General features: G+C 40.0%; 1 protein-coding gene across 2 annotated transcripts in view; it reads right to left on the reverse strand.

Annotated features, from left to right (window-relative positions):
* Positions 1–25,642, reverse strand: part of SAP30BP (SAP30 binding protein) — a 60,903-nt gene that overhangs the window by 30,794 nt on the left and 4,467 nt on the right. For both annotated transcript variants that reach the window (XM_014051592.2, XM_014051595.2), the window contains one exon: positions 23,659–23,706. In XM_014051592.2, coding sequence (XP_013907067.1) covers positions 23,659–23,706 — 48 coding nt within the window. The remainder of the gene's footprint in view (positions 1–23,658; positions 23,707–25,642) is intronic.

The raw sequence follows: 25,642 nt of genomic DNA on the forward strand, positions 1-25,642 counted from the left end.
AAGGAGGGTCTGTCCTGGTGTCTGTCTCCCCCCTGCTGAAAGGGCCTCTGATAGGAGGATGTCTGAGTCGAAGGCCCTGACTCCTGGTTCCTATAAGGTTGCTTACGAAAGGAACTGGATCCCTTACACTCGCCCCTCTTAAGCGTTGCAGGAAGGATTTTTCGTTTGTCTTTGGTCTCGGTGGCAAACCTGTCCAGGGCGTCTCCAAACAAGAGACCTCCCTTGAAGGGAGCTGAAGCCAGTTTCCATTTGGCCTTCATTTCGGCTTGCCAGTGCCAAAGCCACAGGAGGCGGCGGGAAGCGATGTTGGAGGCGAGAGCCCTGGACGCGAACTTTGCCGCTGTCAAGGAGGCATCAGCTGAGTACTCAACTGCCGTGATAATTTTAGTGAGCTCATGGCACCACCGAGATTTTTTGGGCGGTGGCCTAGATTTGAGCTGTCTCAACCAGAACAAGGTAGCTCTGGTAAAAAACGAGGCAGAGGTGGATGCCTTAATGGCCCAGGCAGATGCCATGTGAGTCTTGTGGCACGCCTTCTCCGACCTCTTGTCCTCAGCCTTCAATCCTTCCAGAAGCTCAGGCGGTAGGTTGGAATTAGATGTTAAGGACACTACCGGGACATCCACTTCCGGAAACTTTAGAATGTCCTCCATTTTCCCCTCTACAGCATAAAGGGTCTTATCCCCCCCATTGGGGTTGGTCAGCGTGCCGGGCTGAACCCACTGGCGCTGAACGACGTCCATAAAGAGATCAGGTACAGGGATGACCTCCGGGGCAGACACCGTCTCTTTAAATAGCCCATGCTTGTTATCTTTGGATGTAGAGGCCTTTGCAGCCTCAGGCTTAGAAGTGGGGCCTAGCTCCGTAGCCGTCATAGCTTTGTGCAGGATTGATTTAAATAATGACGGCTTGAAAAGGCCAGTAAAGGCCGGCTTGTCAGGAGGCAGGTCTTCGTCTTCAGACAGCACGAATTCCTCAGACCCCTCCTGCTCAGAGCTGGAAGAATCAGAATTAGAGGAAGAGGATGAAGCAGATGTAGAGGCCGGCCCCTTAGAGGTGGAGGCCTTGGCCTGATGCTTCTTTTTGGGGGCCTTAGCCTTGCAGGAGCCCCTGTGTTTGATCCCCTCCACTATCCCTTGGGAAATGGCCAAGGAGATCACCTCCCTCATTTCAGCCAAAAGGGCCTGACTTTTGCCTTTCTTTGGGTGATGCTTGTGAGGCCTGCTACGGCCTGCTCTGCCTGAGCTGGATCCACCCTCCCCACGCAGGGAGCCCAGAAGGGAATCTTGTTCCTCTCTGATGGAAGAGCTAGGGGAATCAGGGTAACCACAGGAAGCCTCTGGTGAGGGATCCCTGGATTCACAGTCCTCCCCCGAAATGAATTCGCTGCCCCCTGGGGATTGGGCCTCCCTAGTAGAGGGGAATTGTCCCTGCTTTGAGGGGCCGAGAGGGATTCTGCCTCCTGGAGGGGCCTAGACACCCCCCCTGGTTTCCACAGCGGTCCCTGCAGTCCCTGGGGGAGACTTGCCACTAGGATCCTTGTGCCCTTTGCCTTTTCTAGCCACGGGATCCAGCTTGCTATGCTTGCTGGAGGGCCCTGCTTGTTCCTCCAAGGCCTCCCTACACTCCTCAGCCATGTTCAAGGCACCCATGGGAATGGAAGGTAGCTGCTGCAGGAACGAGCTCACGCGTTGGCCAGCCGGCTTGAAAAATGCTTTCGCAGACACTTCAGGAGGGAAGGGCCGCCTGGTGGCCGGGGTCCTTTCTCCCACCACCCTCGGCGCCCCGAGACTTAGCTTCAGAGGGGAAGGCCAGCCGGCGACCCGGACTAGCCCCGTTCCTCCCTGCGGCGTTCTTCGATCGCTGAGAGGTAAAGACGGGTCTTTCCCTGGCTGCAGAGTAAACTTCGCTCTCCTGAAGCTGGAGAAAACTTCTTCACTCGACGACTTTGCTCCGGCGAATCAAAATGGCGGCTGGTGCGCGCGTAGCCTCCTCCCACCAAATCCAAATCGCCTGAGGGAAAAGCGCGCAAAGCAGCTAACCATCAGTGCTGTTGCCGGGCAGAAAGGAAACCGCTCCAGCTAGCGGCGAAAACGCCTGGCAAGCTCTACTGAATGGCGGTTGGGGGAGGGAGCATGGAAACAATGCCTGGGTGTGCCTCCCGCCACCCCCGCCACTCGCCAGCAGCCGCTGGGCAAGCGGCTCGCACGCCCTGGACCGCTTGTGACCGGTGGTGACAGGGATGGCCCGGGCGACCTCTCAGCCTCCAAACAAACCTGCACAATGCACTGAATACAAGGATGAATCAAGGTGGTCCAAGAAAGTGGGAAAAAACTCCAGCCTATCTGTCCTTGAACTGGAGCACTCCCAAAACAGTCCCAACGGGCGGACTGAGTTTTTAAACTGAGCATGCAGAGGCAAAGGGAGGCATGGTCAACAGAAAAACATCACTCAGTCCAAGGGCAGATAGGCTGTGTTAACCCACGCTTGGACTCTCCGAGCAGTGCACTGGAGAATATCACAAAAAGTGCCTTAAAAAGTATGTTATGCATAAATCTATCAAATCTGGTACGTAGTGGTGGCTTTCCCCTTTTCCCCTTATGTCTCTGCACCACAAGCTTGGAGCTTGGAGAGATACCTGACTCTCTTGCCCACAATCCGACAGAGTCCTTGGTCGCCTCCTGGAATACAGCGGCGACTGAGGCGCTAGACCAGATTGTGCCTTTGCGGCCTCTCCGCGGCAGTGGATCCAGGAGGGCACCTTGGTTTACCGAGGAACTCCGGGAGATGAAGCGCCAAAAGAGACGCCTAGAGCGACGCTGGAGGGCTAGCAACTCCGAATCCAACCAAACACTATTAAGAGCCTTTATTAGGACTTATCTAGTGGCGATACGGGCGGCAAAATGTGCACATTTTCCGCTCTTATTGCGTCCGCAGAATCCCGCCCAGCCACCCTGTTTAGGATAACCCGTTCCCTCCTGAAAGGGGAGGACACGTGGGATGCCTTACAGGGACGGGCTGAGGAATTTGCTGTTTCTGTCGGACAAAATCGCTCAGATTCGGACAGACCTGGACTCCATTTGGACAGTACCAGCGGAGATGCTGAGGGAGGGTCTTGCTCAGATTTCCTGGAATGAGTTCCAGCTTGTCACTCCTGAGGAAGTGGACAAGGCCATGGGAGCGATGAGTGCCTCCACCTGTTTACTGGATCCGTGTCCCTCCTGGCTGGTCTCGACCAACAGGGAGGTAACACGAGGCTGGCTCCAGAGAATTATGAACTCGTCTTTGTGGGAGGGATCTTTCCCACAACCTATGAAGGAGGCGGTGGTAAGGCCCCTCCTCAAAAAACCTTCTCTGGACCCAGCTATTCTTAAAAACTATCGTCCAGTCTCCAACCTCCCTTTATTAGGGAAGGTTGTTGAGAAGGTGGTGGCCCTTCAACTCTGATGGACCTTGAATGAAGCAGATTATCTAGACCCTTTTCAGTCTGGTTTCAGGCCTGGTTACTGCACCGAAACCGCTTTGGTCGCACTGACCAATGATCTCTGGCGGGCCAGGGGTAGAGGATATTCCTCTATCCTAGTGCTCCTTGACCTCTCAGCGGCCTTGGTATCCTTCTGCGACAGCTGGTGGAGGTGGGAGTGGGAGGCACCCTTCTACGGTGGTTCTCCTCTTACTTCTCCGACAGGTCGCAGTCGATGTTGGTTGGAGGGCAGAGGTCGACCCCTAGGCCCCTTAATTATGTGGTGCCACAGGGGTCAGTCTTGTCCCCCCTCCTATTTAATATCTACATGAAGCCACTGGGTGAGATCATTCGTCGGCACGGGATTAAATACCACCAGTACGCGGACGATACACAGTTGTATCTGTCTGCCCCGTGCCAGCTCAGCGTAGCGGTGGAAGTGATGTGCCAGTGCCTGGAAGCTGTTAGGGTCTGGATGGGAGTGAACAAACTTGTACTCAATCTTGACAAGACCAAGTGGCTGTGGATGTTGCCCCCTAAGGACAGCCCAGCTGGTCCGTCCCTAAGCCTGGGGGAAGAAAATGTACTCCCCTCAGAGAGGGTCTGCAACTTGGGGGGTCCTCCTGGATCCACAGCTGACATTAGAACATCACCTGTCGGCTGTGACCAGGGGGGCCTTTGCCCAGCTTCGCCTGGTGCACCAGTTGCGGCCCTATTTGGACCGGGAGGCACTGCAAACAGTCACTCACGCCCTCGTCACCTCAAGACTGCATTACTGTAATGCGCTCTACATGGGGCTGCCCCTGAAAAATGTTCGGAGACTACAATTAGTCCAGAATGCAGCCGCGTGAGCGATACTGGGTGTACCAAGGTACACCCACACTACACCTATCCGCCGCGAGCTGCACTGGCTCCCTATCGGTCTCCGAGCACGATTCAAGGTGCTGGTTATTACCTTTAAAGCCCTACATGGCCTAGGACCCGGATATCTGCGAGATCGTCTTCTGCCGCACACCTCCCAACGACCGATAAGATCACACAGGTTGGGCCTTCTCCATGTGCCATCAGCTAGACAATGTTGGCTGGCGGCGTCCCGGGGGAGGGCCTTCTCTGTAGCTGTTCCGGCCCTATGGAATGAACTACCCCCAGAGATCCGGACCCTACCCACTCTCATGGCCTTCCAAAAGGCTATCAAAACCTGGCTATTCTGGCAGGCCTGGGTGTGTTGACCTCTCGACCGAGGTCCAGCCCCGATTAGACCGGGTGCATGATGTGCTTCTTTTAATCTGCTTCTTCTGTTTGTTTTTAACCCTTTTTTAAAAATTTATTTTCTGTAAGCCGCCCGGAGTCCTTTGGGATTGGGCGGCCTATAAATTTAATAAATCCAATCCAATCCAATCCAATTTATACAATTCATCATGGTCCCGGTAATTCAAAATAAGATCTACTGCATCTAAATCGGGATCCATCCTAAAGATTGGTTATGGTTTAAAATGAATTCTATGTAGCCTTTTGTTAACAATCAACATTATGTGAGAGAAAGGCTGCAAGACATGGGGGACAGATTTTTTATTATGCTTATATCAATGGAGAAAAAATGATTCTCGCTAAATAAAAATGTTACCACCAGACTAGGTACACCTTGCATTGGGATAGATTATATTAGATAGATTATATTGTCCATAATATTGGACAATAATATGTTGTACAGTAATACATAAGCTTCTTTATTATCCATTAAATCAATAACAATACCATTTTCTAGGGTATAATAATTTTAGACAATGAGAGTAATAGAAGATAGCAATAGCAATAGCAATAGCAATAGCAATAGCAATAGCAGTGGACTTATATACCGCTTCATAGGCCTTTCAGGCCTCTCTAAGCGGTTTACAGAGAGTCAGCATATTGCCCCCAACAATCTGGGTCCTCATTTTACCCACCTCGGAAGGATGGAAGGCTGAGTCAACCCTGAGCCGGTGAGATTTGAACCGCTGACCTGCTGATCTAGCAGTAGCCTGCAGTGCTGCATTTAACCACTGCGCCAAGATAACTAAGCTTTTTTTCAGGTCTAAGAGTCATAAAGTGCTTCATTGCCTACATACTTTATTGAACAGAAAGCTAAATTGCAATTAGTTTAGTGAAAATAAAGCTATAATTTCCCCCCCATGCAAGTTCACAGCTTTGTAAATTTTGTACATGGATTCAGGTTAAGAACCCATGGTCTACACCATGGAGAAATGGACCAAGAAATTTCATATACAATATGATCTTCATGGTAGAACATAACGCTTAAGCAACTCTTCACTTGCTTGCCATTCATAAACTACCCAGATAGCAAGGCTGTTAAAAAAAAAGATATACTGGCACACATTCATCAAACATCTTAAAAACAGTTCATACTACAAAAGTTTAGAAGCATTTTAGGAATGGCCCAGTTAGGTGGCAGCATCTTGTCAATCATGGCTGATTTTAAAAAGTAAAGGCAAGGTTGGATAAGGTTGGATTAGGATTTGCACTTATCATTGCTTAGGAAATGCCAAGGTTAGAGTGGGAAGTCAAAAAGTACCGCAGAAGAATGCAACCGCAAACCAGTTTTATACTGTTGTCAGAAAATAACATGGATGTGTTCATAAACCCATCAAGGATCACACGTAATACAAAAGGATTTTTTAAATCAAACTTCTCCTGCACTTGTCAAACCTTAAAATCTCAAGGGGGTGGGGAAAATCACATTGGAGTTTGTTACATGGCAGATTCATTTTATTAAACTTTTTGGTATACAGAAAGCTTCAGTGTACATGAAGCTACAGTGGGAGTATTGTGTATTTTTCACCCTTCCCCAACAATGGTGGTGATGGGGAGGTGGAATGCTAGGGAAATGGAACCCTTAAAAGTATTTCCTATGGATGTATCCGGTTTGCCAGCTTTGTGACAAGGCTCCAGGCCAAATGCCAAATTTAAAGATAGTTAAATTTGTTTGAAAGATTATGGCTCAGTGGAAACAGAACAGGTTATATTGTGAAGAAATTTACATATGCCTCTATCTAGAAATCTAATTTTCTAGGTTTCTGGAGGACAATCTAAGTTTATTCTACAAAAGAAAGCAGTAATTTGTTTGCAAATGGAAAGGAACAACCATCAAAATATCAACCATCATATTTTATTCCTTAAATGCTAATATTTAACATCATCATAGTATAGTAGCAACAAAAAGTTACTCCTGCTTTTATTTTTAATATGTACAAATCCACAGCACTGAAATAATAGACTCCCAATCAAATCAACAAGATTTGGCAAAATATGATTGGTTATTGAAAGAGTTTAAAAACAGGGATTCCCTAATATTAAGTCAGCAATAATGAATGATAAATCCAGTCCCATCATCAATACATTTTACTACAATGAAGTTCACTAGTCAAGAAGGAAACTCTTTTCATAGATTATGGGCCAACATTATAAATACAAGTAGTCTTTGACTTAAAATAGTTCATTTAGTGACTGAAGTTACAATAGCACTGAGAAAAGTGGCTTATGACCATTGTTCATACTTATGATTGTTCCAGCATTGTTGCAGTCATGCGATCCAAATTCAGACACTTGGCAACTGACTCATATTTATTACAGTTGCAATGTCAGGTGATCACCTTCTGATAAGCACAGTCAATGGGGAAGCCAGATTCGTTTAACAACTGTGCTACTAACAACTGCAGTGTTTCACTTAACAATAATGGCAAGAAAGGTCATAAAATGCGGCAAAACTCACTTAACAAACTGTCTCAGTTAACAACAGATGTGGAGCTCAATTGTGTTTGTAAGTGGAGGACTACCTGCGCACACACATACCTTTTCAAAACAAGAGTTGCATTTTTATTTTAGTATACAGCCTTAAATATTTGCACCAAGCATAAACTAGCCAGATCAGCAAAGCTTGTGGGATAACCACTAAGGCTGACTAATAATTCAGAACAAGGGATAAGAAGCCCCGAATGTTTAAGACTGCTATATACTCTAGGCAAGGTTTCTTTTACACCTTTAGCCAGTAAAGTTTTTCCTTGGTTTCTTCTTGGCCCACCTTTTATTTTGTTGAACATAGTTCTATTTTGTGAATAACTGTTAGGAACAAAACCAGTTCAGAATGGTAGACTTCAACTATTCCCGATTAGTTACAAGGCCAAAATTCTTTAATTTTCCAGCATCTGCTAGCTTTAGTAAGATACTACGGATGCACTACACACTCTCCAGAATGAATACACATTCCCTAATCTGCAGCTATATTTGGACAGCTACTATTTACTTAAAACTACTATTTCTCACTTTCTGAAAAAACAGGAAAAAGGCACTTTTCTGAACACGTTTAACAAACACTGGAGACTCTCGTGGAAGAAAGGAAGCCTATTATTAACTTGAATGTGAGAATTCCCTCCCCTCCACAAATACTTAAAATACTACAAATGCTGAAGTCAGCAAAGTAGGTACCATAGATTATATTTTGCACCAGTAAACTTAAAGCTATTTACTAAGCAATAGATTGGGAGAATACCCTTGGTCTGATTCTTTCCAAATAATGCAGAAAATTAGCTGGAACATTGTCTAAATGACCAGAAATGTGTAACCATTCACATTTCCTCTGGTTTGTTTGACAAGACTTAGGCAGACTTTTTTTAAACTAAAGATAGTCAACAGTCAAGGAGCAGTAATGAAACCTCATTTTGCCCATCAGATTTGTTAGGAAAGGACACATGGGGAGGATAATAATTTAATGTAATAATGTGAACCAATGCAAACAAAAATACAATTTCTCGTTCGGAAGCCACACCACACCCATGTCAGCAATTTGTGGTATTCAGAACTGAAGGAATCAGGAGGTTGTTCTAACTTGTACTGCTGCTAAGGAAGGACCAAGCAGGCATGTAAGAGACATGCCTTATCCTCTAAAAAGTACAGAAAAAAGTTTAAAGAAAAGAACCTACAAAGCCCCAGGAAAAACATTTCCTTATTTCCTTTTATAGTATAAAGAATTGGGGAGAAAGGACAATTATATTGAAGGGACACCAGAGAACCTCTTTTTATGATGAATGCTTTTACACTGGATGAAGTTATATGATCTGTGGTAGGGGATTATATAGCATCTACCAAGGTACAGGTAGTCCTCAGTTTACAACCACAACTGAGCCCAAAATTGCTGTTGCTAAGCAAATTTTGCCTCATTTTTCTTACCACAGTCATTAAATGAATCATTGCAGTTGTTCAGTTAGTAACATGGTTGGTTAAGTGAATCTGACTTCCCCACTGACATAGATGCCCTATGTCTAAAATTTTGATCGCATGACCATGGGAACATTGCAATGGTCGTAAGTGTGAAAAACGGTTATCAGTCACTTTTTTCAGTGCTGTTGTAACTTTGAAAGTCGCTAAATGAACTGTTGTTAAGTCAAGGATTACCTGTAATTAAAGAGTATTGCCATGCCTCTCTCCCTATTGATTTTGCTTGTCAGCAGTGAAAATTGCAAATGCTGATCACATGACCATGGGGGCACAGCAACTGACAAGAGTATGAGGACCGGTCCTAAGCAACACTCATTGAGCACCAGTGTTCAGTTCAAATGGTTTCTGAATAAGTGGTCGCTAAGTGAGGACTACTTGCATTAGAATGATATTGTACTATCACTCCTTTTTTAGGAACTGGAACAACACAATCTTTTCAATAACAGGTCTAGTCCAAGGTATACATTAGTTCATACCTGGCAGAAAATGTGATTTTACAAAAAGAACATTTAAAATGTTCTTTCTTTTTTTTAAAAAAAGGAAGCTATTCTCAGAATATAAAATGTGCACTTTATCTTACTATTTGGGGAAAATGTTTTCATGATACAATTGTATGACTTCTATGTTGTTTAAAATGATATTTAACAGGAATTGTGCTGCTGAAATAGCTATTTGTTTCTGATTCTGTTTATCAAACAAGCTTCTGGAAAGCTAGGAAACGCCTCCTGAAAGAGAGAGTGTTTTGGGGAATGTCTGTATCTCAGTTCTTACAGAAAGTCTGAATCAATCTCCTCCTTAGTGAAATTCTTAGGGATGGCTTTTAAAATACACCACCGTTTGATCTTTTCTACAACAAATTTAAAGCTAGAACAAATTTATTTTAATTTCCTACTTCCGACGCTAAGCATTATTTCATGCTTAACTTTCATTGGGCAATTATATATATAGCTCAAAACCCAGCCTGAAGATGGCGAGTGAGACCTTGCTGAAACATTGCCAAGACAATCTCAATCTTACATTTCAGCGAGGTCTCACTCGCCGTCTTCAGGCTGGATTTTGGGCTAAAAGTGTGATCGGAGCTGCTGTCTTTCTATAAATCTTGGTGGGTGGGTGTGGAGTGCTGGCTTTGTTTCAGTAAGTGGAATGATTGGTTGTGTGGTTGTATCATGATTGGTAGATTGGTACTGGCTGTGTGTCTATTGTTGTTTCGTGTTGTAACAGCCTGGGTGGTGGGTAGGGCTCATTTGTTGACTAGGGCTGGTTTCCAGATGTCTGGTAGGCAGGAGGTATCGTCACGTTTATTCATGTTGTGGGGGTGTTTTTCTATTTCGATAGCTTCCATAATTATTCTCTTGTTGAAGTGTTCAGTTTTGGAGATCAACCTTCAAAATTAATTTCGTGTCCTGTAGCTTTAAGGTGCTGGAAAAGGGAGGAAGTTTTTTCTTTTTTTCTTACTGCGTTCTTGTGTTCTGCGATGCGTGCATTTATTCTCCTGTTCGTTTGTCCTATGTATGTTGCAGGGCAGATTTTGCATGGTATTTCGTAGACTCCTTGGTTTTGTAGCTGGATTTTGTCTTTGGGGTTTCTTAAGATGCTGGCTATTTTTTTGGTCAGCGCCGAAGGCTGTCTTGTATTGTGTTTGTGGAGAATTTTGCTGATTTTATCTATGGTGCCTTTGATGTAAGGGAGGAGGGTGATGCCGTTGTCCTGTTCTGTGTCTTGGTTCTTGGGGGGGTGTCTCCTTTTGGATTAGGTTGGTAATTATGTTTCTTTGGAATCCGTTGGAAATTAATACGTTTTTGAGAGATCTTGTCAAAACATTGCCAAGATACTCAATCTTACACATGAAAAGACCCGAATACGCCAAGACCTGCATGTATGTATGCATGTATGTATGTAAGCATGTATGTATGTATAAAACCTACTGTAAACATAATCTGGATCAAATATCCTAAACTTGTGGGTTTAATGTCAATTAAAGAAAGGCTATACCTTTGGTAGAGCATAAGCTCTGTGTACAAGAAGTCCTAGGATTATTTCCTAGCATCTCTAGACAAAGATAGTAAGCACTCCTAACAGGGACCCTGAAAGCTGCCACTATTATTACATACAACACCAGATGAAATGAGCCAATGGCATGATTCTGTTTAATGAAACATTATACTTCATGAATTGACAAGGAATTGTGTGTGGCAATGTATGGAAATTGAAAACGGACAAATAACAGACATGGACCCTTAATTGGATCCCTTATTTTTTATGTAACATATGAGATACATATTAGGGATCGTTTGCCCTAGAGTTAGTTCATAATTCAAAGATCAAAGATTTTTAATAGACTCACAATCAATCACCTAACCGGAAAGAAAATAGAATTCATGATACAATTGTTGGTAGTTAGTAATCAAACATTTGGACTTTGCCACTCATAAAGCAATCATTAACATATACAAAGAGGAAATGCTAACAGTCACTCTTGGAACCACACACATTCCATTGTAATCTCTTCTATAAATTTCTCTTCACTAATATTTCTATTGGAGTTACTGCAATAGTTCTATTGGACATGGTTATTTTAAAGAAAGTACTCAGAACTGGAATTAGGAACTGCTAATGAAAACATGGCTTCCTCAAACAAGATGCTACTGTATAACAAATGTAACATCCTGTAACATTTTATATATAAAATTACTGAGAATCCATGAGAAAAGGAAGAGGCAAGAAATTTTAGTGTCTGAGACTATATCCATCTCTTCAAAATTTGGCAGTCATTAGTCAAACATGCTTTCAGGTAAATATTTAACTATTAGCCTATATTTAAATTAGACTGGACGGCTAGAGTAATTCCAAACTTTTTCATATGGATTCAACATGGTCATAAGCACCATGTTGCTTTTGGATACAAGGCAACTAATAAAGGTGAATGTTTTACATGTCTATTGTTTGTAAATCATATGTAAGAACAAATATTATATCAACACTGCAGATCTTTACAATTCACATAGAGATATTCCCCAGTGCTAACCCCAAAGAATAAATTGGATCAAGGTTGTACTAATAAATAAATCTAATTCCTAAGATTGAAAGGCTGAAAATTATGGCTAGGAACTCATATTTTGCTCTGTAAATATGTGTTCTTTTAAGCCAGGTTTCCAATCTGACAATAGTCTCAATAAATATTTGAAAGGGAAGTAGCAGGGGATTCTACTGCAGGCACTCCTTATGTTAAAGGTGGGTATTGAAATGTGTCCATGGTATGACTCTATTGATGAATGTGTTTATGTCAGTCACATCTGACTAGTCCTCATGGATATAGTTAATCATTCCCCTGATAACACTCCTTGAAAAGCTTAAGCAGAAGAGTTAGTCATACAGTGTTTATTACCTACTGTACTACTCTATAGTCATAAATCTATGATTACTATTCAAAATTCTTTCCAGACTGGTATAACATCAAAGCTACAAGGATTTGGGATCGTTATAAAAACAACTGTATTTACATGATTATTTTTATATCGGCATTGTAAAATAAAAGCCCTTTTTTAAAAGGCTGCCCTCAATTGCAGCTAACCTAGCCCTGGAGTTAAGGAGAAAATTGCTACTTGACATCCATATCTGAACTTATAAAGCTGACTAAAGCTGGACATGCTGTTCTGTTATTCAACATGACTAAAAAGCTTTAAAAAGCAGCTTTTTAGAAAAGAAAAGAAAAGAAAAGAAAAGAAAAGAAAGGAAAAAACAGTCTCCAGAAAGAGAAAAAGTAGTTTTAAAAACAAAACAAAATCAAATCAGGTAGCATTCATATATAGAAAGCCTGGATTTGGATGTTAATCAATATAAATTGCAGAAATTACAAAAAGATCTTTATAGCTTTTCAAATGTTTTTGAAAAACAGAAATGCATGCCCATCTGAACAGAGATAATTGCTAAGTTTATATTTCAAAACATTCAGTTGAGATCTTCTTTATACCCTCATCTTCTAGGCTTCTTTGTACTATTATATTTGGGACATTAATCAGGCTGGTCAAATTATCAACCTGGATTTGCCAGTTGAGTCATATAATTAATACAGCTTGATGGGTTAGAAAAATTAGTGAGGAAATACTGCCACTACATGGACAACATGGTTAATTAACAACACAGGTTTTTAATTAATAAGTCTCAGATTTTTAGATACTGACTGGAATGAAATATAACTTAGGGGATGCTTTAAAACACTCCACAAGTATTTTCCTAAGTAAACAAACTAACTAAATAAATAAATAATATCTCATATATAGACAGAAAGAGAAAGCATCTAATCAACATCACAATAAGACATCTATTTCTTACTTATTACATTTAAATCCTGAATCTGAAGCTCAGTAGTTCCTTCTCCCATTTTGCCCCACAACAAAAAACCTTGTAAAAGAGTGACTGATCCAAGTCATCCAGAGAACTTTGAAAGCTAAGAGAGAACTTAAACTGGGGCCTCCAAGTCCAACATCTTAACAACTGTATCACACTGGTACTCTGTGGTATCAAATTATAATGGACATATTTTGGGAAAAACGTAATTCAGTTTAAAATACTTGAGTATGTGAACCAATATTAAGTGATAGTAAGGAAACGGAAGAAATTTGTCCAAAATAGATTATAATGCCTTCTTACAGCAGGTTTATATATATCTCTGATTTGTAACATGTACAATAGATATGGCTGAAAAACACTTTATATTTCACATTTATATAGCTTCAGTAGATATCTTTATAGATCATTCCAGCAGGGTTGATAGGTAGGTATACCTTTAAAAGTTATACATGTACTAAGAAACATTGATCCAAAAACTAGCAATATAAAGCTCCCAGGAGAATCTTGATCTTAAGTTGGTAAGATTGTAAAATATAGAAAGTATGAAACACACACACAAACATGGTGATCAAATGGAAATGGAAAAGAGAAGCAGCTTTTTGCCTTACCAAAATTGTTTCATGTGGGAAACTGGCAAGAGAGAGAAAGGAAGGAAAGTTCTGCAGACATTGTAGCACTAGTTGGGCTTCACTGCTTTGTGTTTCAAATCAGTTCTACCAATTATTCAAACGGATTGGGGTTGGGAGATGGGAACTGCTTAATGCAAAACATTATGTACCTATTTGGTTGATGGAGGTGGCCATATATTAACGCAAGTGTCCACTAAAAAGCAGCATTTACAAAACAGTTTCATGGGGCTAGCATCTCCCTCTCTTTCTCTGAACCTTCAGCTTCTCTTGAACTATTGACTGCATTTTACATATACATAAAGCAGTGTATAATCCTATTTATTATTTAATAGGAGCTAAACAAATGGTGGTTATGCCTGGTCCTTGAGTTCCAGACATCTCGGCACTCCTATGGTTACTTGATCACCATCTGGGTGCTTACCAAGCCATTTGCACTTATAACCAGTTGCCAAGTGCCCCATGATCACATGATCATCATTTGCAATATTCCGCGATGGTTTCCACAGAAAGTCAATGGGGAAGACAGCAGGTTGCTAAGGAAAGTCTCTGCCACTCCGTGCCCATACTGCAATAGTCACTTGCATACCAAAGCACCCACCCTAACCCTTGCTGTGCCTCCCTCATATACTCTTGAACACACATAACTTAATCCATAACCCCATGTGCTATATGTGGAAAGGGAGATTATTGGAGCATTGCCACAGCCCTAAGTGTTTAGGGATTACTCTAGCTAGGGCTCTAACATATACCTAGCACTGTACCAACATTAAACTGAAGATCAATGGATGAAATAATATCCTCAGGAAATTAATGAGCTCTACCTGGACAGCCAAATCAAGAGTCCTTAAGACAACAGCTCTAGCTCTTTGCTACTCAGCAGCAAATACACCTGCCTGTTCTGTCCCCCCTTCATGGCTCTTAACAAACGGCAAGACAAATAAGCTTAAAAGGAACTTTCTTTATCAGTTCTCGGCTCAGACTGGCTTCGAGCCCAAAAATAAACAAATCTTTCTTACGGCAATACAAGATGAACCAAACAAAAGCAAAGCCCTTCTTCCAAAGTCTCTACGAATCAGGATTACAGAAGTCACAAAGCACTTATCCAAGTGTATCTTCCATAAATCACGATTGATGATCAAGCAATGTTGTACCAAACAAGGAACACACGAAGGAACGTTGACTCCTGCGACTAGGGTGTGGCAGCATCCGTCCTTTTATCTCCAAACCTGCCCCTAACAAGCCCCAGCTGCATAATGAATCTTGTATCCGGAAAAGACTCACAGAAGACATCTGCTGAGTCACAACACCTGCCCAATCTGGTATAAATCAACACATGCTGGGAAAGTAGATGTTGCTCAGAATGAAGATAGCAGAATAGCAGATAGAAGATAGCACTCCTCATACCTCTCTTGCAACCCTCACTCTCCCTGGCCCTATCTCACAACTTCACGAACACCATCCCCACTGCACATATCCTCTCCAATCTTCCCGATTACCCGTTTGCTTCTTTCCCTGCCTTCCTGTGGGCCTGGTACTTGCAATTTCCTACCAGTCTCCCCACTAACTCTGGTTATGGGAAGTCAACAGGACGTTGTCTCACCTAATGACTGTGATATTTAGTTGACAATGGCAATTGGGACTGCAGAGATTGCTGTTGCAATGTGGTCATGCATCACTTTACTGACTGAAATTCTGTCATTGTAAATTGAGGAATACATACCTCGTCTAATTTTTTTAACAACTCCAAATTAATCTCAAGCACTGCATGAACTTCACAAATCACACTTAAGATGAAAATTTAAGAGAGATAATTTCAATAAACTTAGAGAGAGCTTGGGAAGAATTTCATGGATGAGAATCCTCAAGGGGAAAACAACTCAAGAAGCTTGGGAAATTTTGAAAAATAATATTACAAAAGCTCAGTCTAGCACAATACCAATGAAGAAGGAAAATAACAGCTCCCAAAAAAACCCAGCATGGTTGCATAAAGAACTCTCTGACAAATTGAAAGACAAAAAACTTGGTTGAAGGCAGGGCTTAGCAGTGAGAAGACGGACTTTCAGGCAGTTCCTGAATGACCATCTATACCGGGGTCTTTTTTGGACGATTCGTTTGAATCTAAGCTGTCCCGTAGAGACAGTGACGTGGGGGGAACTCCAGTGGTCCCAGAGATGTTCGCAAAATCTCTAGGAACCTAAGGAAAGCCTTCCTAATCCAGTGACTTCCGGATCAGCTCGATGCTGACTACAACTGCAAAAGCCCAGAGAGAGCGATGGATATGAACATGTCGTTTGGTGTGAGTTTTAAATCCTTTTTTCTTGTTGGAAAGAGAACACTCTAAATTTGGAAACTTAGTTTAAAATAAGGCTGATAAGTGAGAAAAGCGGCGGCGATAAATGTTTGCCATTTGGAAGTTTATTTTTCTGTTCCTTTTTTTTTAATCTTTGGAAGCCGGGCTGGACTTTCCTGTAATTTAAATCGGCTTTTTGTGTTCCTTCTTTTTGTTGTCGATACCTTTAACTTAGAATCTAATGGGGCACTAAATTTTAAACTTAAAGTGCTTTGAAGATCTGGTTTTTTTTGTTTGTTTTTCTTCGTTGCCTTTTAGCCCTTTTGATGTTTTTTTTTAACAATTAGTAATTAACAAACGCCACGGAACGGACTAAAATAAGCTGTAAACTACAAATTACAAGCCAACACTGCCATCTTGTGGACTTGAACTTTGTTATTAAAATCCCCCCTGTAATGCATTTGATTTACGTATTTACGCAGCTGGGAACCTGCTAGATAAAACAGCAAAGCTGAGAGTGACCTTGGAGAGACTCTTATCTTAGGGGGGGGGAAAAGAGTCTGGAAAAAATCATTTGTTTTAGCTTGTTGGCATCCTTTCATCTCCCAACACCATTTTCACATTATCTGCTGTGGAGACATCGACATTGAGTTTTTCTTTTTTGATCATCACCATCGACCTTTTGATCTTTTACATTTTTTTTTCTGTTTTGATTATTCTTTTTAACCTTTGGATCACCTCTTGACTATTTACATTTTTTCTGCTTTTTCTTTTTCCCACTTGTAGCTGAAGCACCTCTTCTTCCCTTTTTGGAGGGGGGGTGTCTTCTTTTTCTTTTTTACTATTTTATATTCTCTTATTTATATATATATCTTCTATTGTATTCTTACTGCATTCCTTTCATCTTTGAAACAAAAAAAGTTCCTTTTTCTTTCCTTCCTTTTCTCTCCCTTCTCCCTTTTCCTTCCCTTTCTCTTTTCCCCCCTTTTCTTATCTCTCTCCCCTCTCCTCTGTGTACTTTACGTACTTAATCCACCATACTTATAACCCTCCACCCTCTAATACTAATTGGCTATGAGTAGAAAAGCAGTTGCCTCTGGCTTTACATCAACCCCTGCCCCCTCACCTGCGGGAGGCCAGAGGACAACACAGACGATGTCCCATCAGGAAAAAGAGAAGGAAGCCAATTTTGAAACACTTATACAAATGATGCAGAAAATGCAAGCAGGAAACGATACCCTTGTAAAAAAAATGGAGGCAATGAAACAACAAAACCAAAGCATAGTGCAAAAAGTTGATAATATGGAAGGAAAAGTAGAAAGTATACACAACTGGATGCTGAAATACGAAAATAGGATTCAAAAAATTGAAAATAAGATTCAAGAAGGAGAGAAGAAAACTGAAAAGCTAGAGATCAGACTAAGTGATGTAGAAAGAGAGAGCAGTGGAATATTAAGATGGGAGATGGACAGGTCTGAATTTTTCTTAAGATTTCAAAACATAGAAGAAGAAAAAGGAGAGGACTTAGTTCAGATAATTTCAAATATTTTGATAGATGTTCTGGGAATGTCCCAGGACCAAATAATAGAAACAATTGATGAGACTTTTAGAGTATACACAAGATATGCAATGAGAAATGCTCTTCCAAGGGAAGTGCATGTAAGATTTACTAAGAAAACAATTAAATCACAAATCTTACAGAAATTGAGAGATAGAAAATTAGAATATAAAGGTAAGGAGATTGTAGTACTCAAACAAATTCCAAGAGAGGTGAGAGAGAGAAGAGAATATCAATTTCTGACTAAAGTATTGATAAAAAAAGGTGTTAACTACAGATGGCTCATACCGGAAGGTTTACTATGTACTTGGCAAGGACAAAGACACAGGATAGATACAACTGAGAAGGCAGAAGCTTTCTACGAAGAATACTTTAGAGAAATGGCGGAGAAAGCTGGGAAAGACGATGCAGTGATACAAATACTGGAACCACCTGCAACCGCGACCGAAAAAATAGAAGGAGCAGTAGGTGGAAATGAGAAAGAAGGGGAGACAGGGAATGGGAGCCGCAAAGAAAAATGAGAACCTAGATCTACTAGAGCGATAAATCCTGTATATAAAGTATAAACATGGAAGAAAGAAAAATGATTACAATTAACATTAATGGACTTAATTCGGCAACTAAAAGGAAGAAAGTATTCCATAAATTAGAGAAATTACAACTTGACATAATCTGTCTGCAAGAAGTACATATTCAAAAGAAATATGAACATTTACTAACTCAACCAAAGCTTGGGAAAATGTTTTCATCATTGGCAAATTGCAAGAAAAGAGGAGTGGTCTTTTATATTAAAGGCAACATCCCAACAAAAGTAGTCTACGCAGAGGAAGAGGGAAGAATTTTGATGGTGGAAATTATGGATACCAAAAAGACACTCCTAATTGGAATCTACGCCCCCAATGAAAAACAAGATGAATTTTACAAAAAACTACACAAAAAAGTTTTGGAACTAGACTATGCTGATATTTGTATGATGGGAGACTTTAATGGCGTTGTGAATCAAAATATGGACTATAAAACACATAAAACAAAAAAATTAAATAGGAAGCTTCTGCCGAAATCTTTTTTTAGGATGACAGATGAACTAAATCTAAAAGATATATGGAGAGAAAGAAATGCTAAAAAAGAGCAATATACCTTCTACTCAAATAGACATTCTTCATTCTCTAGAATAGATATGATATGGGCCTCAGCGGAGTTAAGCTCCAACATAAAAGAAATTGAGATTGAAGCAAGTACCTGGGCGGACCACAATCCAATTTTAACTAAATGGAAAGGCCAAAGGGCAAGTTCTAGATGGATACTAAATAACACTATATTGAAAGAAAAAGAGTTTGTACAAAAAATGGAAAAAGAGCTAGTCCTTTTCCTTAAAGAAAATAGGAAAGAAGATACGTCGTTGCAGAATCTCTGGGATACAATGAAGGCTGTTATCAGAGGTTTGACAATAGATTACACAAGGAAGAGAAACCCAAAGAAAAGACAAATGCATAAAGCTCTAGACAATGACTATAAAATACTTGAAAGAGATCTACAGAGAGCACCACAAAAAAAAGATGTTAAAATAAAAATGGACATAATTAAACACAAAATGGACCTATTAGAAAAGGAAGAACTGGCACAAAAAATTAGAGGTGCCAAACAGAATTATTTTGAAAATGCGAACAAACCAGGCAGGTGGTTGGCATATAAGATGAAAAAAGAGAGAGAAACAAAGAAAATACTTCAACTAAGAGATAAACAAGGAGAAATTCAGTGTGGAAATACCGAAAAAAAATATATTATACACGACTACTACGTTAAACTCTATGAACAAGAGAAGGTGGAGGAGGGACGAGTCAAAAAGTATCTACAAGATGCCAATCTCCCCCAGGTACCAGATGAAACTAGAACAATGTTAGAAAGTAAAATAACAATGATGGAGCTAACAGAGGCACTTAAAAAACAAAATAATGGAAAAGCCCCAGGACCAGATGGCCTACCCGTGGAATTCTACAGAACATTTGAAGAAATATTGACCCTCCCACTCCTACAAGTCATGAATGAAGTGATGACTGAGAGCCAAATACCGAAGTCATGGTCAGAAGCGTATATCACACTACTACCCAAGGAAGAGACTGATTTAACACAAATCAAGAATTATAGACCAATTTCTTTATTAAATTCAGACTACAAGCTATTTGCATCTATACTAGCTGAGAGACTTAAAAAATACTTAAATGGCTTCATCCATTCAGATCAAAATGGCTTTTTACCTAAAAGACAAATCAAAGACAATATGAGGATAATTTTGAATACCTTGGAATACTATGAGGCCCACCCAGAAAAACAACTGGCACTGATGTTCCTCGATGCGCAGAAGGCCTTTGATAATGTGAATTGGCAGTTTATGTTTTTGCAACTGGAGCAGATGAACTTTGGCAAGAAATTCACTCAAACTATACGAACGATATACCAGAAACAAGCAGCAAAGATAATGGTAAACGGAGAACTAACAGAACCGATTGAAATAAAGAGAGGTACAAGACAAGGCTGCCCACTATCACCGCTACTCTTTGTCCTAACACTAGAGGTCTTAAATAGAAAGATCAGAGAAGAAGAAATAAGAGGAATGAAAATTAAGAGAGAAGAGTATAAATTGCAAGCGTTCGCAGACGACTTAGTTTTTATTCTTGAAGATCCATTAGAAACCGCACTCAAATTGTTAGAAAGAATAGAGGAATATGGAGAAGTAGCAGGCTTGAAAATAAACAAAGATAAAACAAAGATCATGACAAAGAATATCCCAGCTACACAAAAGGAAGAGTTGTCAGAAATGTTGCAGATTCAAAACACAAGTAAGATTAAATATTTGGGGATACATTTATCACCTAGATGTAGCACTCTTAAAGAGGATAATTATACCAGATTAAAATGACAAATAGCAATCGATTTGGAGAAATGGGAAAACTTGCATTTATCAATGATGGGAAGAATTTCTACAATTAAAATGAACATTTTACCTAGAATTCTATATCTGTTTCAGACAATCCCAATCAGACTGGGTAAGGATTTTTTTCTAGATTTAAATAAAATAGTTTTGAAATTTATTTGGCAAGGGAAAAAAGCTAGAATAAAACTTAAATTACTACAAGATGTTAGATCAAGAGGAGGTTTTGGGTTACCCGAATGGGAGCTATACTATCAGGCAGCAAACCTGATGTGGATTAAGGAGTGGATATCATTAAAAAACTCTAGATTACTGAACGTAGAAGGCCACGATTTGCTGTTGGGATGGCATGCTTTCTTATGGTATAAGGGAACTAAACCACATGGTTATTTTAGAAGACATTATATAAGGGAGGCGTTGTTGTTAAATTGGGAAAAGATTAAAAAATTACATTATTTAAAAATTCCTGTCTGGACATCAACAATTGAAGCATTTTCGTATCCGATAATACATAAAAAGGAACAAACAGTTAGATATACAGAATTATTGAACACAGAGGGTGAGCTCAAATCTAGTCAAGAGTTGAAGCAAGAAGGGATGGAAATGAACTGGTATTCATATGTACAGATACAATCTAGATATAATGAAGATAGAAAAACTAAAGGTCTCTATAACAAAATGACTGAGCTAGACAAAATTCTAACAGGTACTGATGAAAAAGTAATTAAAAAACTATATGGATATTTATTGGAGTTTAAATTGCATGAAGAACAAGTTAAAGAAACTATGATTGCTTGGGGAAAATTTTTTAAGTATGGGATTGATTTAGAGAATTGGCAGAAATTGTGGTCTCAAAATTACAAAATGACAATGTCCACTGCATATAGAGAAAACTTGTATAAGATGTTTTACAGGTGGCATCTACCCCCGACCAGAATCGCAAGAATGTTCAAGAATAAATCAGAAAAGTGTTGGAAATGTCACCAGATACCTGGCTCATACTACCACATGTGGTGGACTTGCACTGAAGCCAAAAGATACTGGACTAAAATCCACATGTGGTTGGAGAAAATGATACACAAACAAATAGACTTTAAACCAGAGGTCTTTTTATTGGGAATCTTACCAGAAACCTACAACAAAGACTTAAAATATTTGATTGTAAATGTGTTAACAGCAGCCAGAATTGTATTTGCAAAAAGCTGGAAAAATGAAACAATACCAAAAGAGGAAGAAGTTATTCGAAAAATAATGGACTGTGCCGAAATGAGTAAATTGACGTTTGAAATTAGAGAGCAAGAGGATGAACAATTTTATAAGATATGGGACTTGTTTTATCAATGGCTAAGGGAAAAAAAAAAAAAACTTTGGAAATGAAAAATGATACACTTATGCCTTAGTTGGAAAAAGTAAATGATGATATAATTATGCTGTGAAATATTCAACAATGATATAAGGAAGTATTAATATAAGGTCTGGTGATATAATGTATAAGGTTAAGAACTTACTATAATGATATTTCGCTGCTGATAAGGCAATTCTAATAGGGGAACAAATGAAAACTGGTATATGTAGGCAGCGATGCCTTGTTGAACAATGAAGGAATAAGATCTCTGTTTGAAGGTATGAAATGCAAGGTTAACAATGAATAGAAGTATACTTTCTGGGGGAAAACAATGCTAATGTTAACTGAATATATATTGTAGGAGGACTCTAGACTCTAGTAGACTCTAGAAAGTGCAGAGAAGAGCAACAAGGATGATTGGAGACTGGAGACTAAAACATATGAAGAACGGTTGCAGGAACTGGGTATGTCTAGTTCAATGAAAAGGACTAGGGGAGACATGATAGCAGTGTTCCAATATCTCAGGGGTTGCCACAAAGAAGAGGGAGTCAAACTATTCTCCAAGGCACCTGAGGGAAGAACAAGAAGCAATGGGTAGAAACTGATCAAGGAGAGAAGCAACTTAGAACTGAGGAGAAATTTCCTGACAGTTAGAACAATTCATCAGTGCAACAGCTTGCCTCCAGAAGTTGTGAATGCCCCAACACTGGAAGTCTTTAAGAAGATGTTGGATAGCCATTTGTCTAAAACATTATGGGGTTTCCTGCCTAGGCAGGGGGTTAGACTAGAAGACTTCCAAGATCCCTTTCAACTCTGCTATTGTATTATAAAATTGGGACACTGGTTCTTAATACAATTCCCTGAAACGTAAAACACCTTTTCGGACATCTGCATTATTTCTCACCATTTGTGTTAAGAGCCCATACAAAGCATAATACTGCATTTCCTAATCATTAGTCAATCTCTGATACAGAAGATCAACTTAGTTACTCATAAAACTTAAATGCTCATATATACTTTGTAGAAGGAGAACTGTATTGAGTCTATGGTAGGATCAAAATTAGGAGTCTAGTAGCACTTTTTGGGACTAACTGCGACTGATGAACTGTGCTAAAGTTCACAAAATCTTGTATCTTTTAATAAAAATCTGAAAAGGTGCTATCCAGAGGTGGAATTCAGCCAGTTTGGGGGAACCAGATGCTAATTTTACATCTGGTTTGCCGAACCGGTAGTTACTGACAGGCCCCTGCCACTCTGCCCCCCCCCCAGGAGTCTCCACATGGCCCATTTTGGATGCCAAGTAAGTGCAGGACCAGCACGGAGGCTCTGGGTGGGCAAAAAACAGACTTCCCAGAAGTTTAGAAACAGGCCCGTTTCTGGCCTCCGGAGCCCGAGGGAGGCCATTCTTGTCCTCCCAGAGGCTCAAGGAAAGCCTCCAGAGCCTGGGGAGGGTGAAAAATAGGCTTCGTGAAAGTCTGGAAGCGGACCTGTTTGCAGTCTCTGGAGCCCAGAAGAAAAAAGCCTCTGGAGCCTGAGGATGGCGAAAACGCCTTCCCCACCACTGTGGTGCAGGAGGCAGAGTAGGCCACGCCTACTGTGGCCACACTCACTGAGCAACCAGGCAGAGAATCGGTTGCTAAAATTTTTGAATCCCACCCCTGGTGCTCTATGAGTCCTCCTGACTTTTTATACATCTCAGGAAACATCTCCCACTCCCCAAACAAGAGTTAGCTTGTCAAGAATAGAAGATACATATGACTAACTAAATCACACTATTATACGCTTTGCAGTGTATTCCCATTCCATCATAACACTCTTCCAAATACCTTCAGATCATCAGCCTCAGGTTTTTCAGTCTCTGAATCGTCATCTTCCTATAAGACAAAGAATGTACAGAATTAAGCTTTAAATTGTCAGCAAGTTCTTGCGTATTTGGCAAGGGACTTGCACTAAATAGCCTAATTTTGCTTTTTAATTCAGCTGGGCCGCCCTCTCAACTTTCCCAAACTCTGTAAAAACAGCCATTCAAGGGGAAGAAAAGGTATAAACAAATTAAGTTTACTTCTAAGATAGTGGGGTAGATTCTAGGAACTCACACAATACTGGATTTCTTTTTTTTTAAAGGCACTGCAAGTCAACAGATAGGATACATTTTATCAGTAGATAATTATTTTTTCACCACCTTTATTCTAATAAATAAAGCTAGGCAAACTTGAGGACAACTAGCCATGTACCCACTTACAGTATTTTCTGATTCTAGAGCCTCCAAAACAGAGTTTCAAGATGTCCATTTGTAAGAAAATTGCAAATATTGGATACACTGGAATGTGGGGTCCTTGGTACCCTCTGAGCTTGAAAGTTTTCTTAAACAATGGAATTAATGGAAAATGAGAAAGAGCACTTTTCCAAAGATTAGCATAGAACTATTACCATAGAACTGTAATATCAATCAATAGCATGCCCCAGGCTTTTCATTGCTAAACAATGGCCCTGAAATTCTGTAACACGTCTACTTTAGGGTTCAACAATACTGTAGGTTACAACCTCCAATCCACTAATGTCTTTCTGAAGCTGAAGTTGTTATCCAGATTTGCTACCCATATTCTACTTTAGGTACTTATTTCCAACTCAACACGAGATTAAATACTGAATAATCAGTTATAGGAATGCCCACAATAAATAGGACCACCTAATTCTTTTGCCACATTATGAAGAAATTTTAAAAAATTGCAAATATGCTTTCTTCTATATGAAGAATGGAATTATGGATACCATTATTTAAGATTAAGCTTAGAAGAATTTACAAAGATAAAAAGCATCACGTTGTAACTCTGTATTTTAATTTTAACATAGCTGCATTAAACATCAATATTGGGAGCATATGTGGTAGAGGTTTGGGATGAAGTATCAATATTATATTATTAACACACAATTCTCCCTCTTATTGCTACTAACTGATCTAAAAGAAGCGGCAGGAATCCTGAAACAGGTGCCCTGGATGTGTCTTGACATGGATAGGAAAAGAAACTTAATGTAGACAATGGTATACAGTAACAACCATCTGCAAAGGATATCAAAATAAGCAACATGGTAGACAAGGTGTGGAATTCCTGCTATTGAGCAAGTGTACTGATGCATGCACATAACAAGTGGGATTTGCATTGTCATATTCAAATATTTGTATTATGATGGTTAAATAAACTGCCATTTTGCAGATGCTTTTGATAGCATTTATAGGTTCTGCCAATCAGTATAGAGATAGAGAATCTCACTCAGATGAACTGTGCTACATTTATGAATTTATTCTGAGGTGTTCATGCAATAGCATTAGCCCAAATGCTGGATGTTATCAGCTATAAAGCAAGTTATTTTTATAAAAAAAGGATTTCACCTGCTTTAAATATTCTTGGGATTTATTAACATGGAAGGATGGTTCTTGAAATAAAAACTAAGTAGTTGGACAAAGTATATGAGCAATATACTTATCCTACTACTCAGATTAGAGTATCTTCTCAAGAGGTCATCCTTACATGTCATATTAAATTTCATTTTAAGCAGGAATCAGAAGTATTTTCATGCCACTTATTTATAAAAAAATACTTATGCACATCTAAATAATAAGTATTTGGAGATAATACAAAACTGAATAGAGATGCACATAAGAATGGAAAAGTTATAGGAAAATTTTATTTCCTTCACACTAGTAAAATGTATAGGAATTCTCATATACAACCTCAGCTGAAGCAATAAAAGAAGAAAATATCTTTGGAAAATGCCACAGTATCTTGGTATAAATTATCATTTGAAACT

Source organism: Thamnophis sirtalis, unplaced genomic scaffold (genome assembly GCF_051295495.1).
Source record: "Thamnophis sirtalis isolate CommonGarterSnake01/CBP01778 unplaced genomic scaffold, rThaSir2_p1.2 scaffold_3, whole genome shotgun sequence".
NCBI classification, from domain to species: Eukaryota; Metazoa; Chordata; class Lepidosauria; order Squamata; family Natricidae; genus Thamnophis; species Thamnophis sirtalis.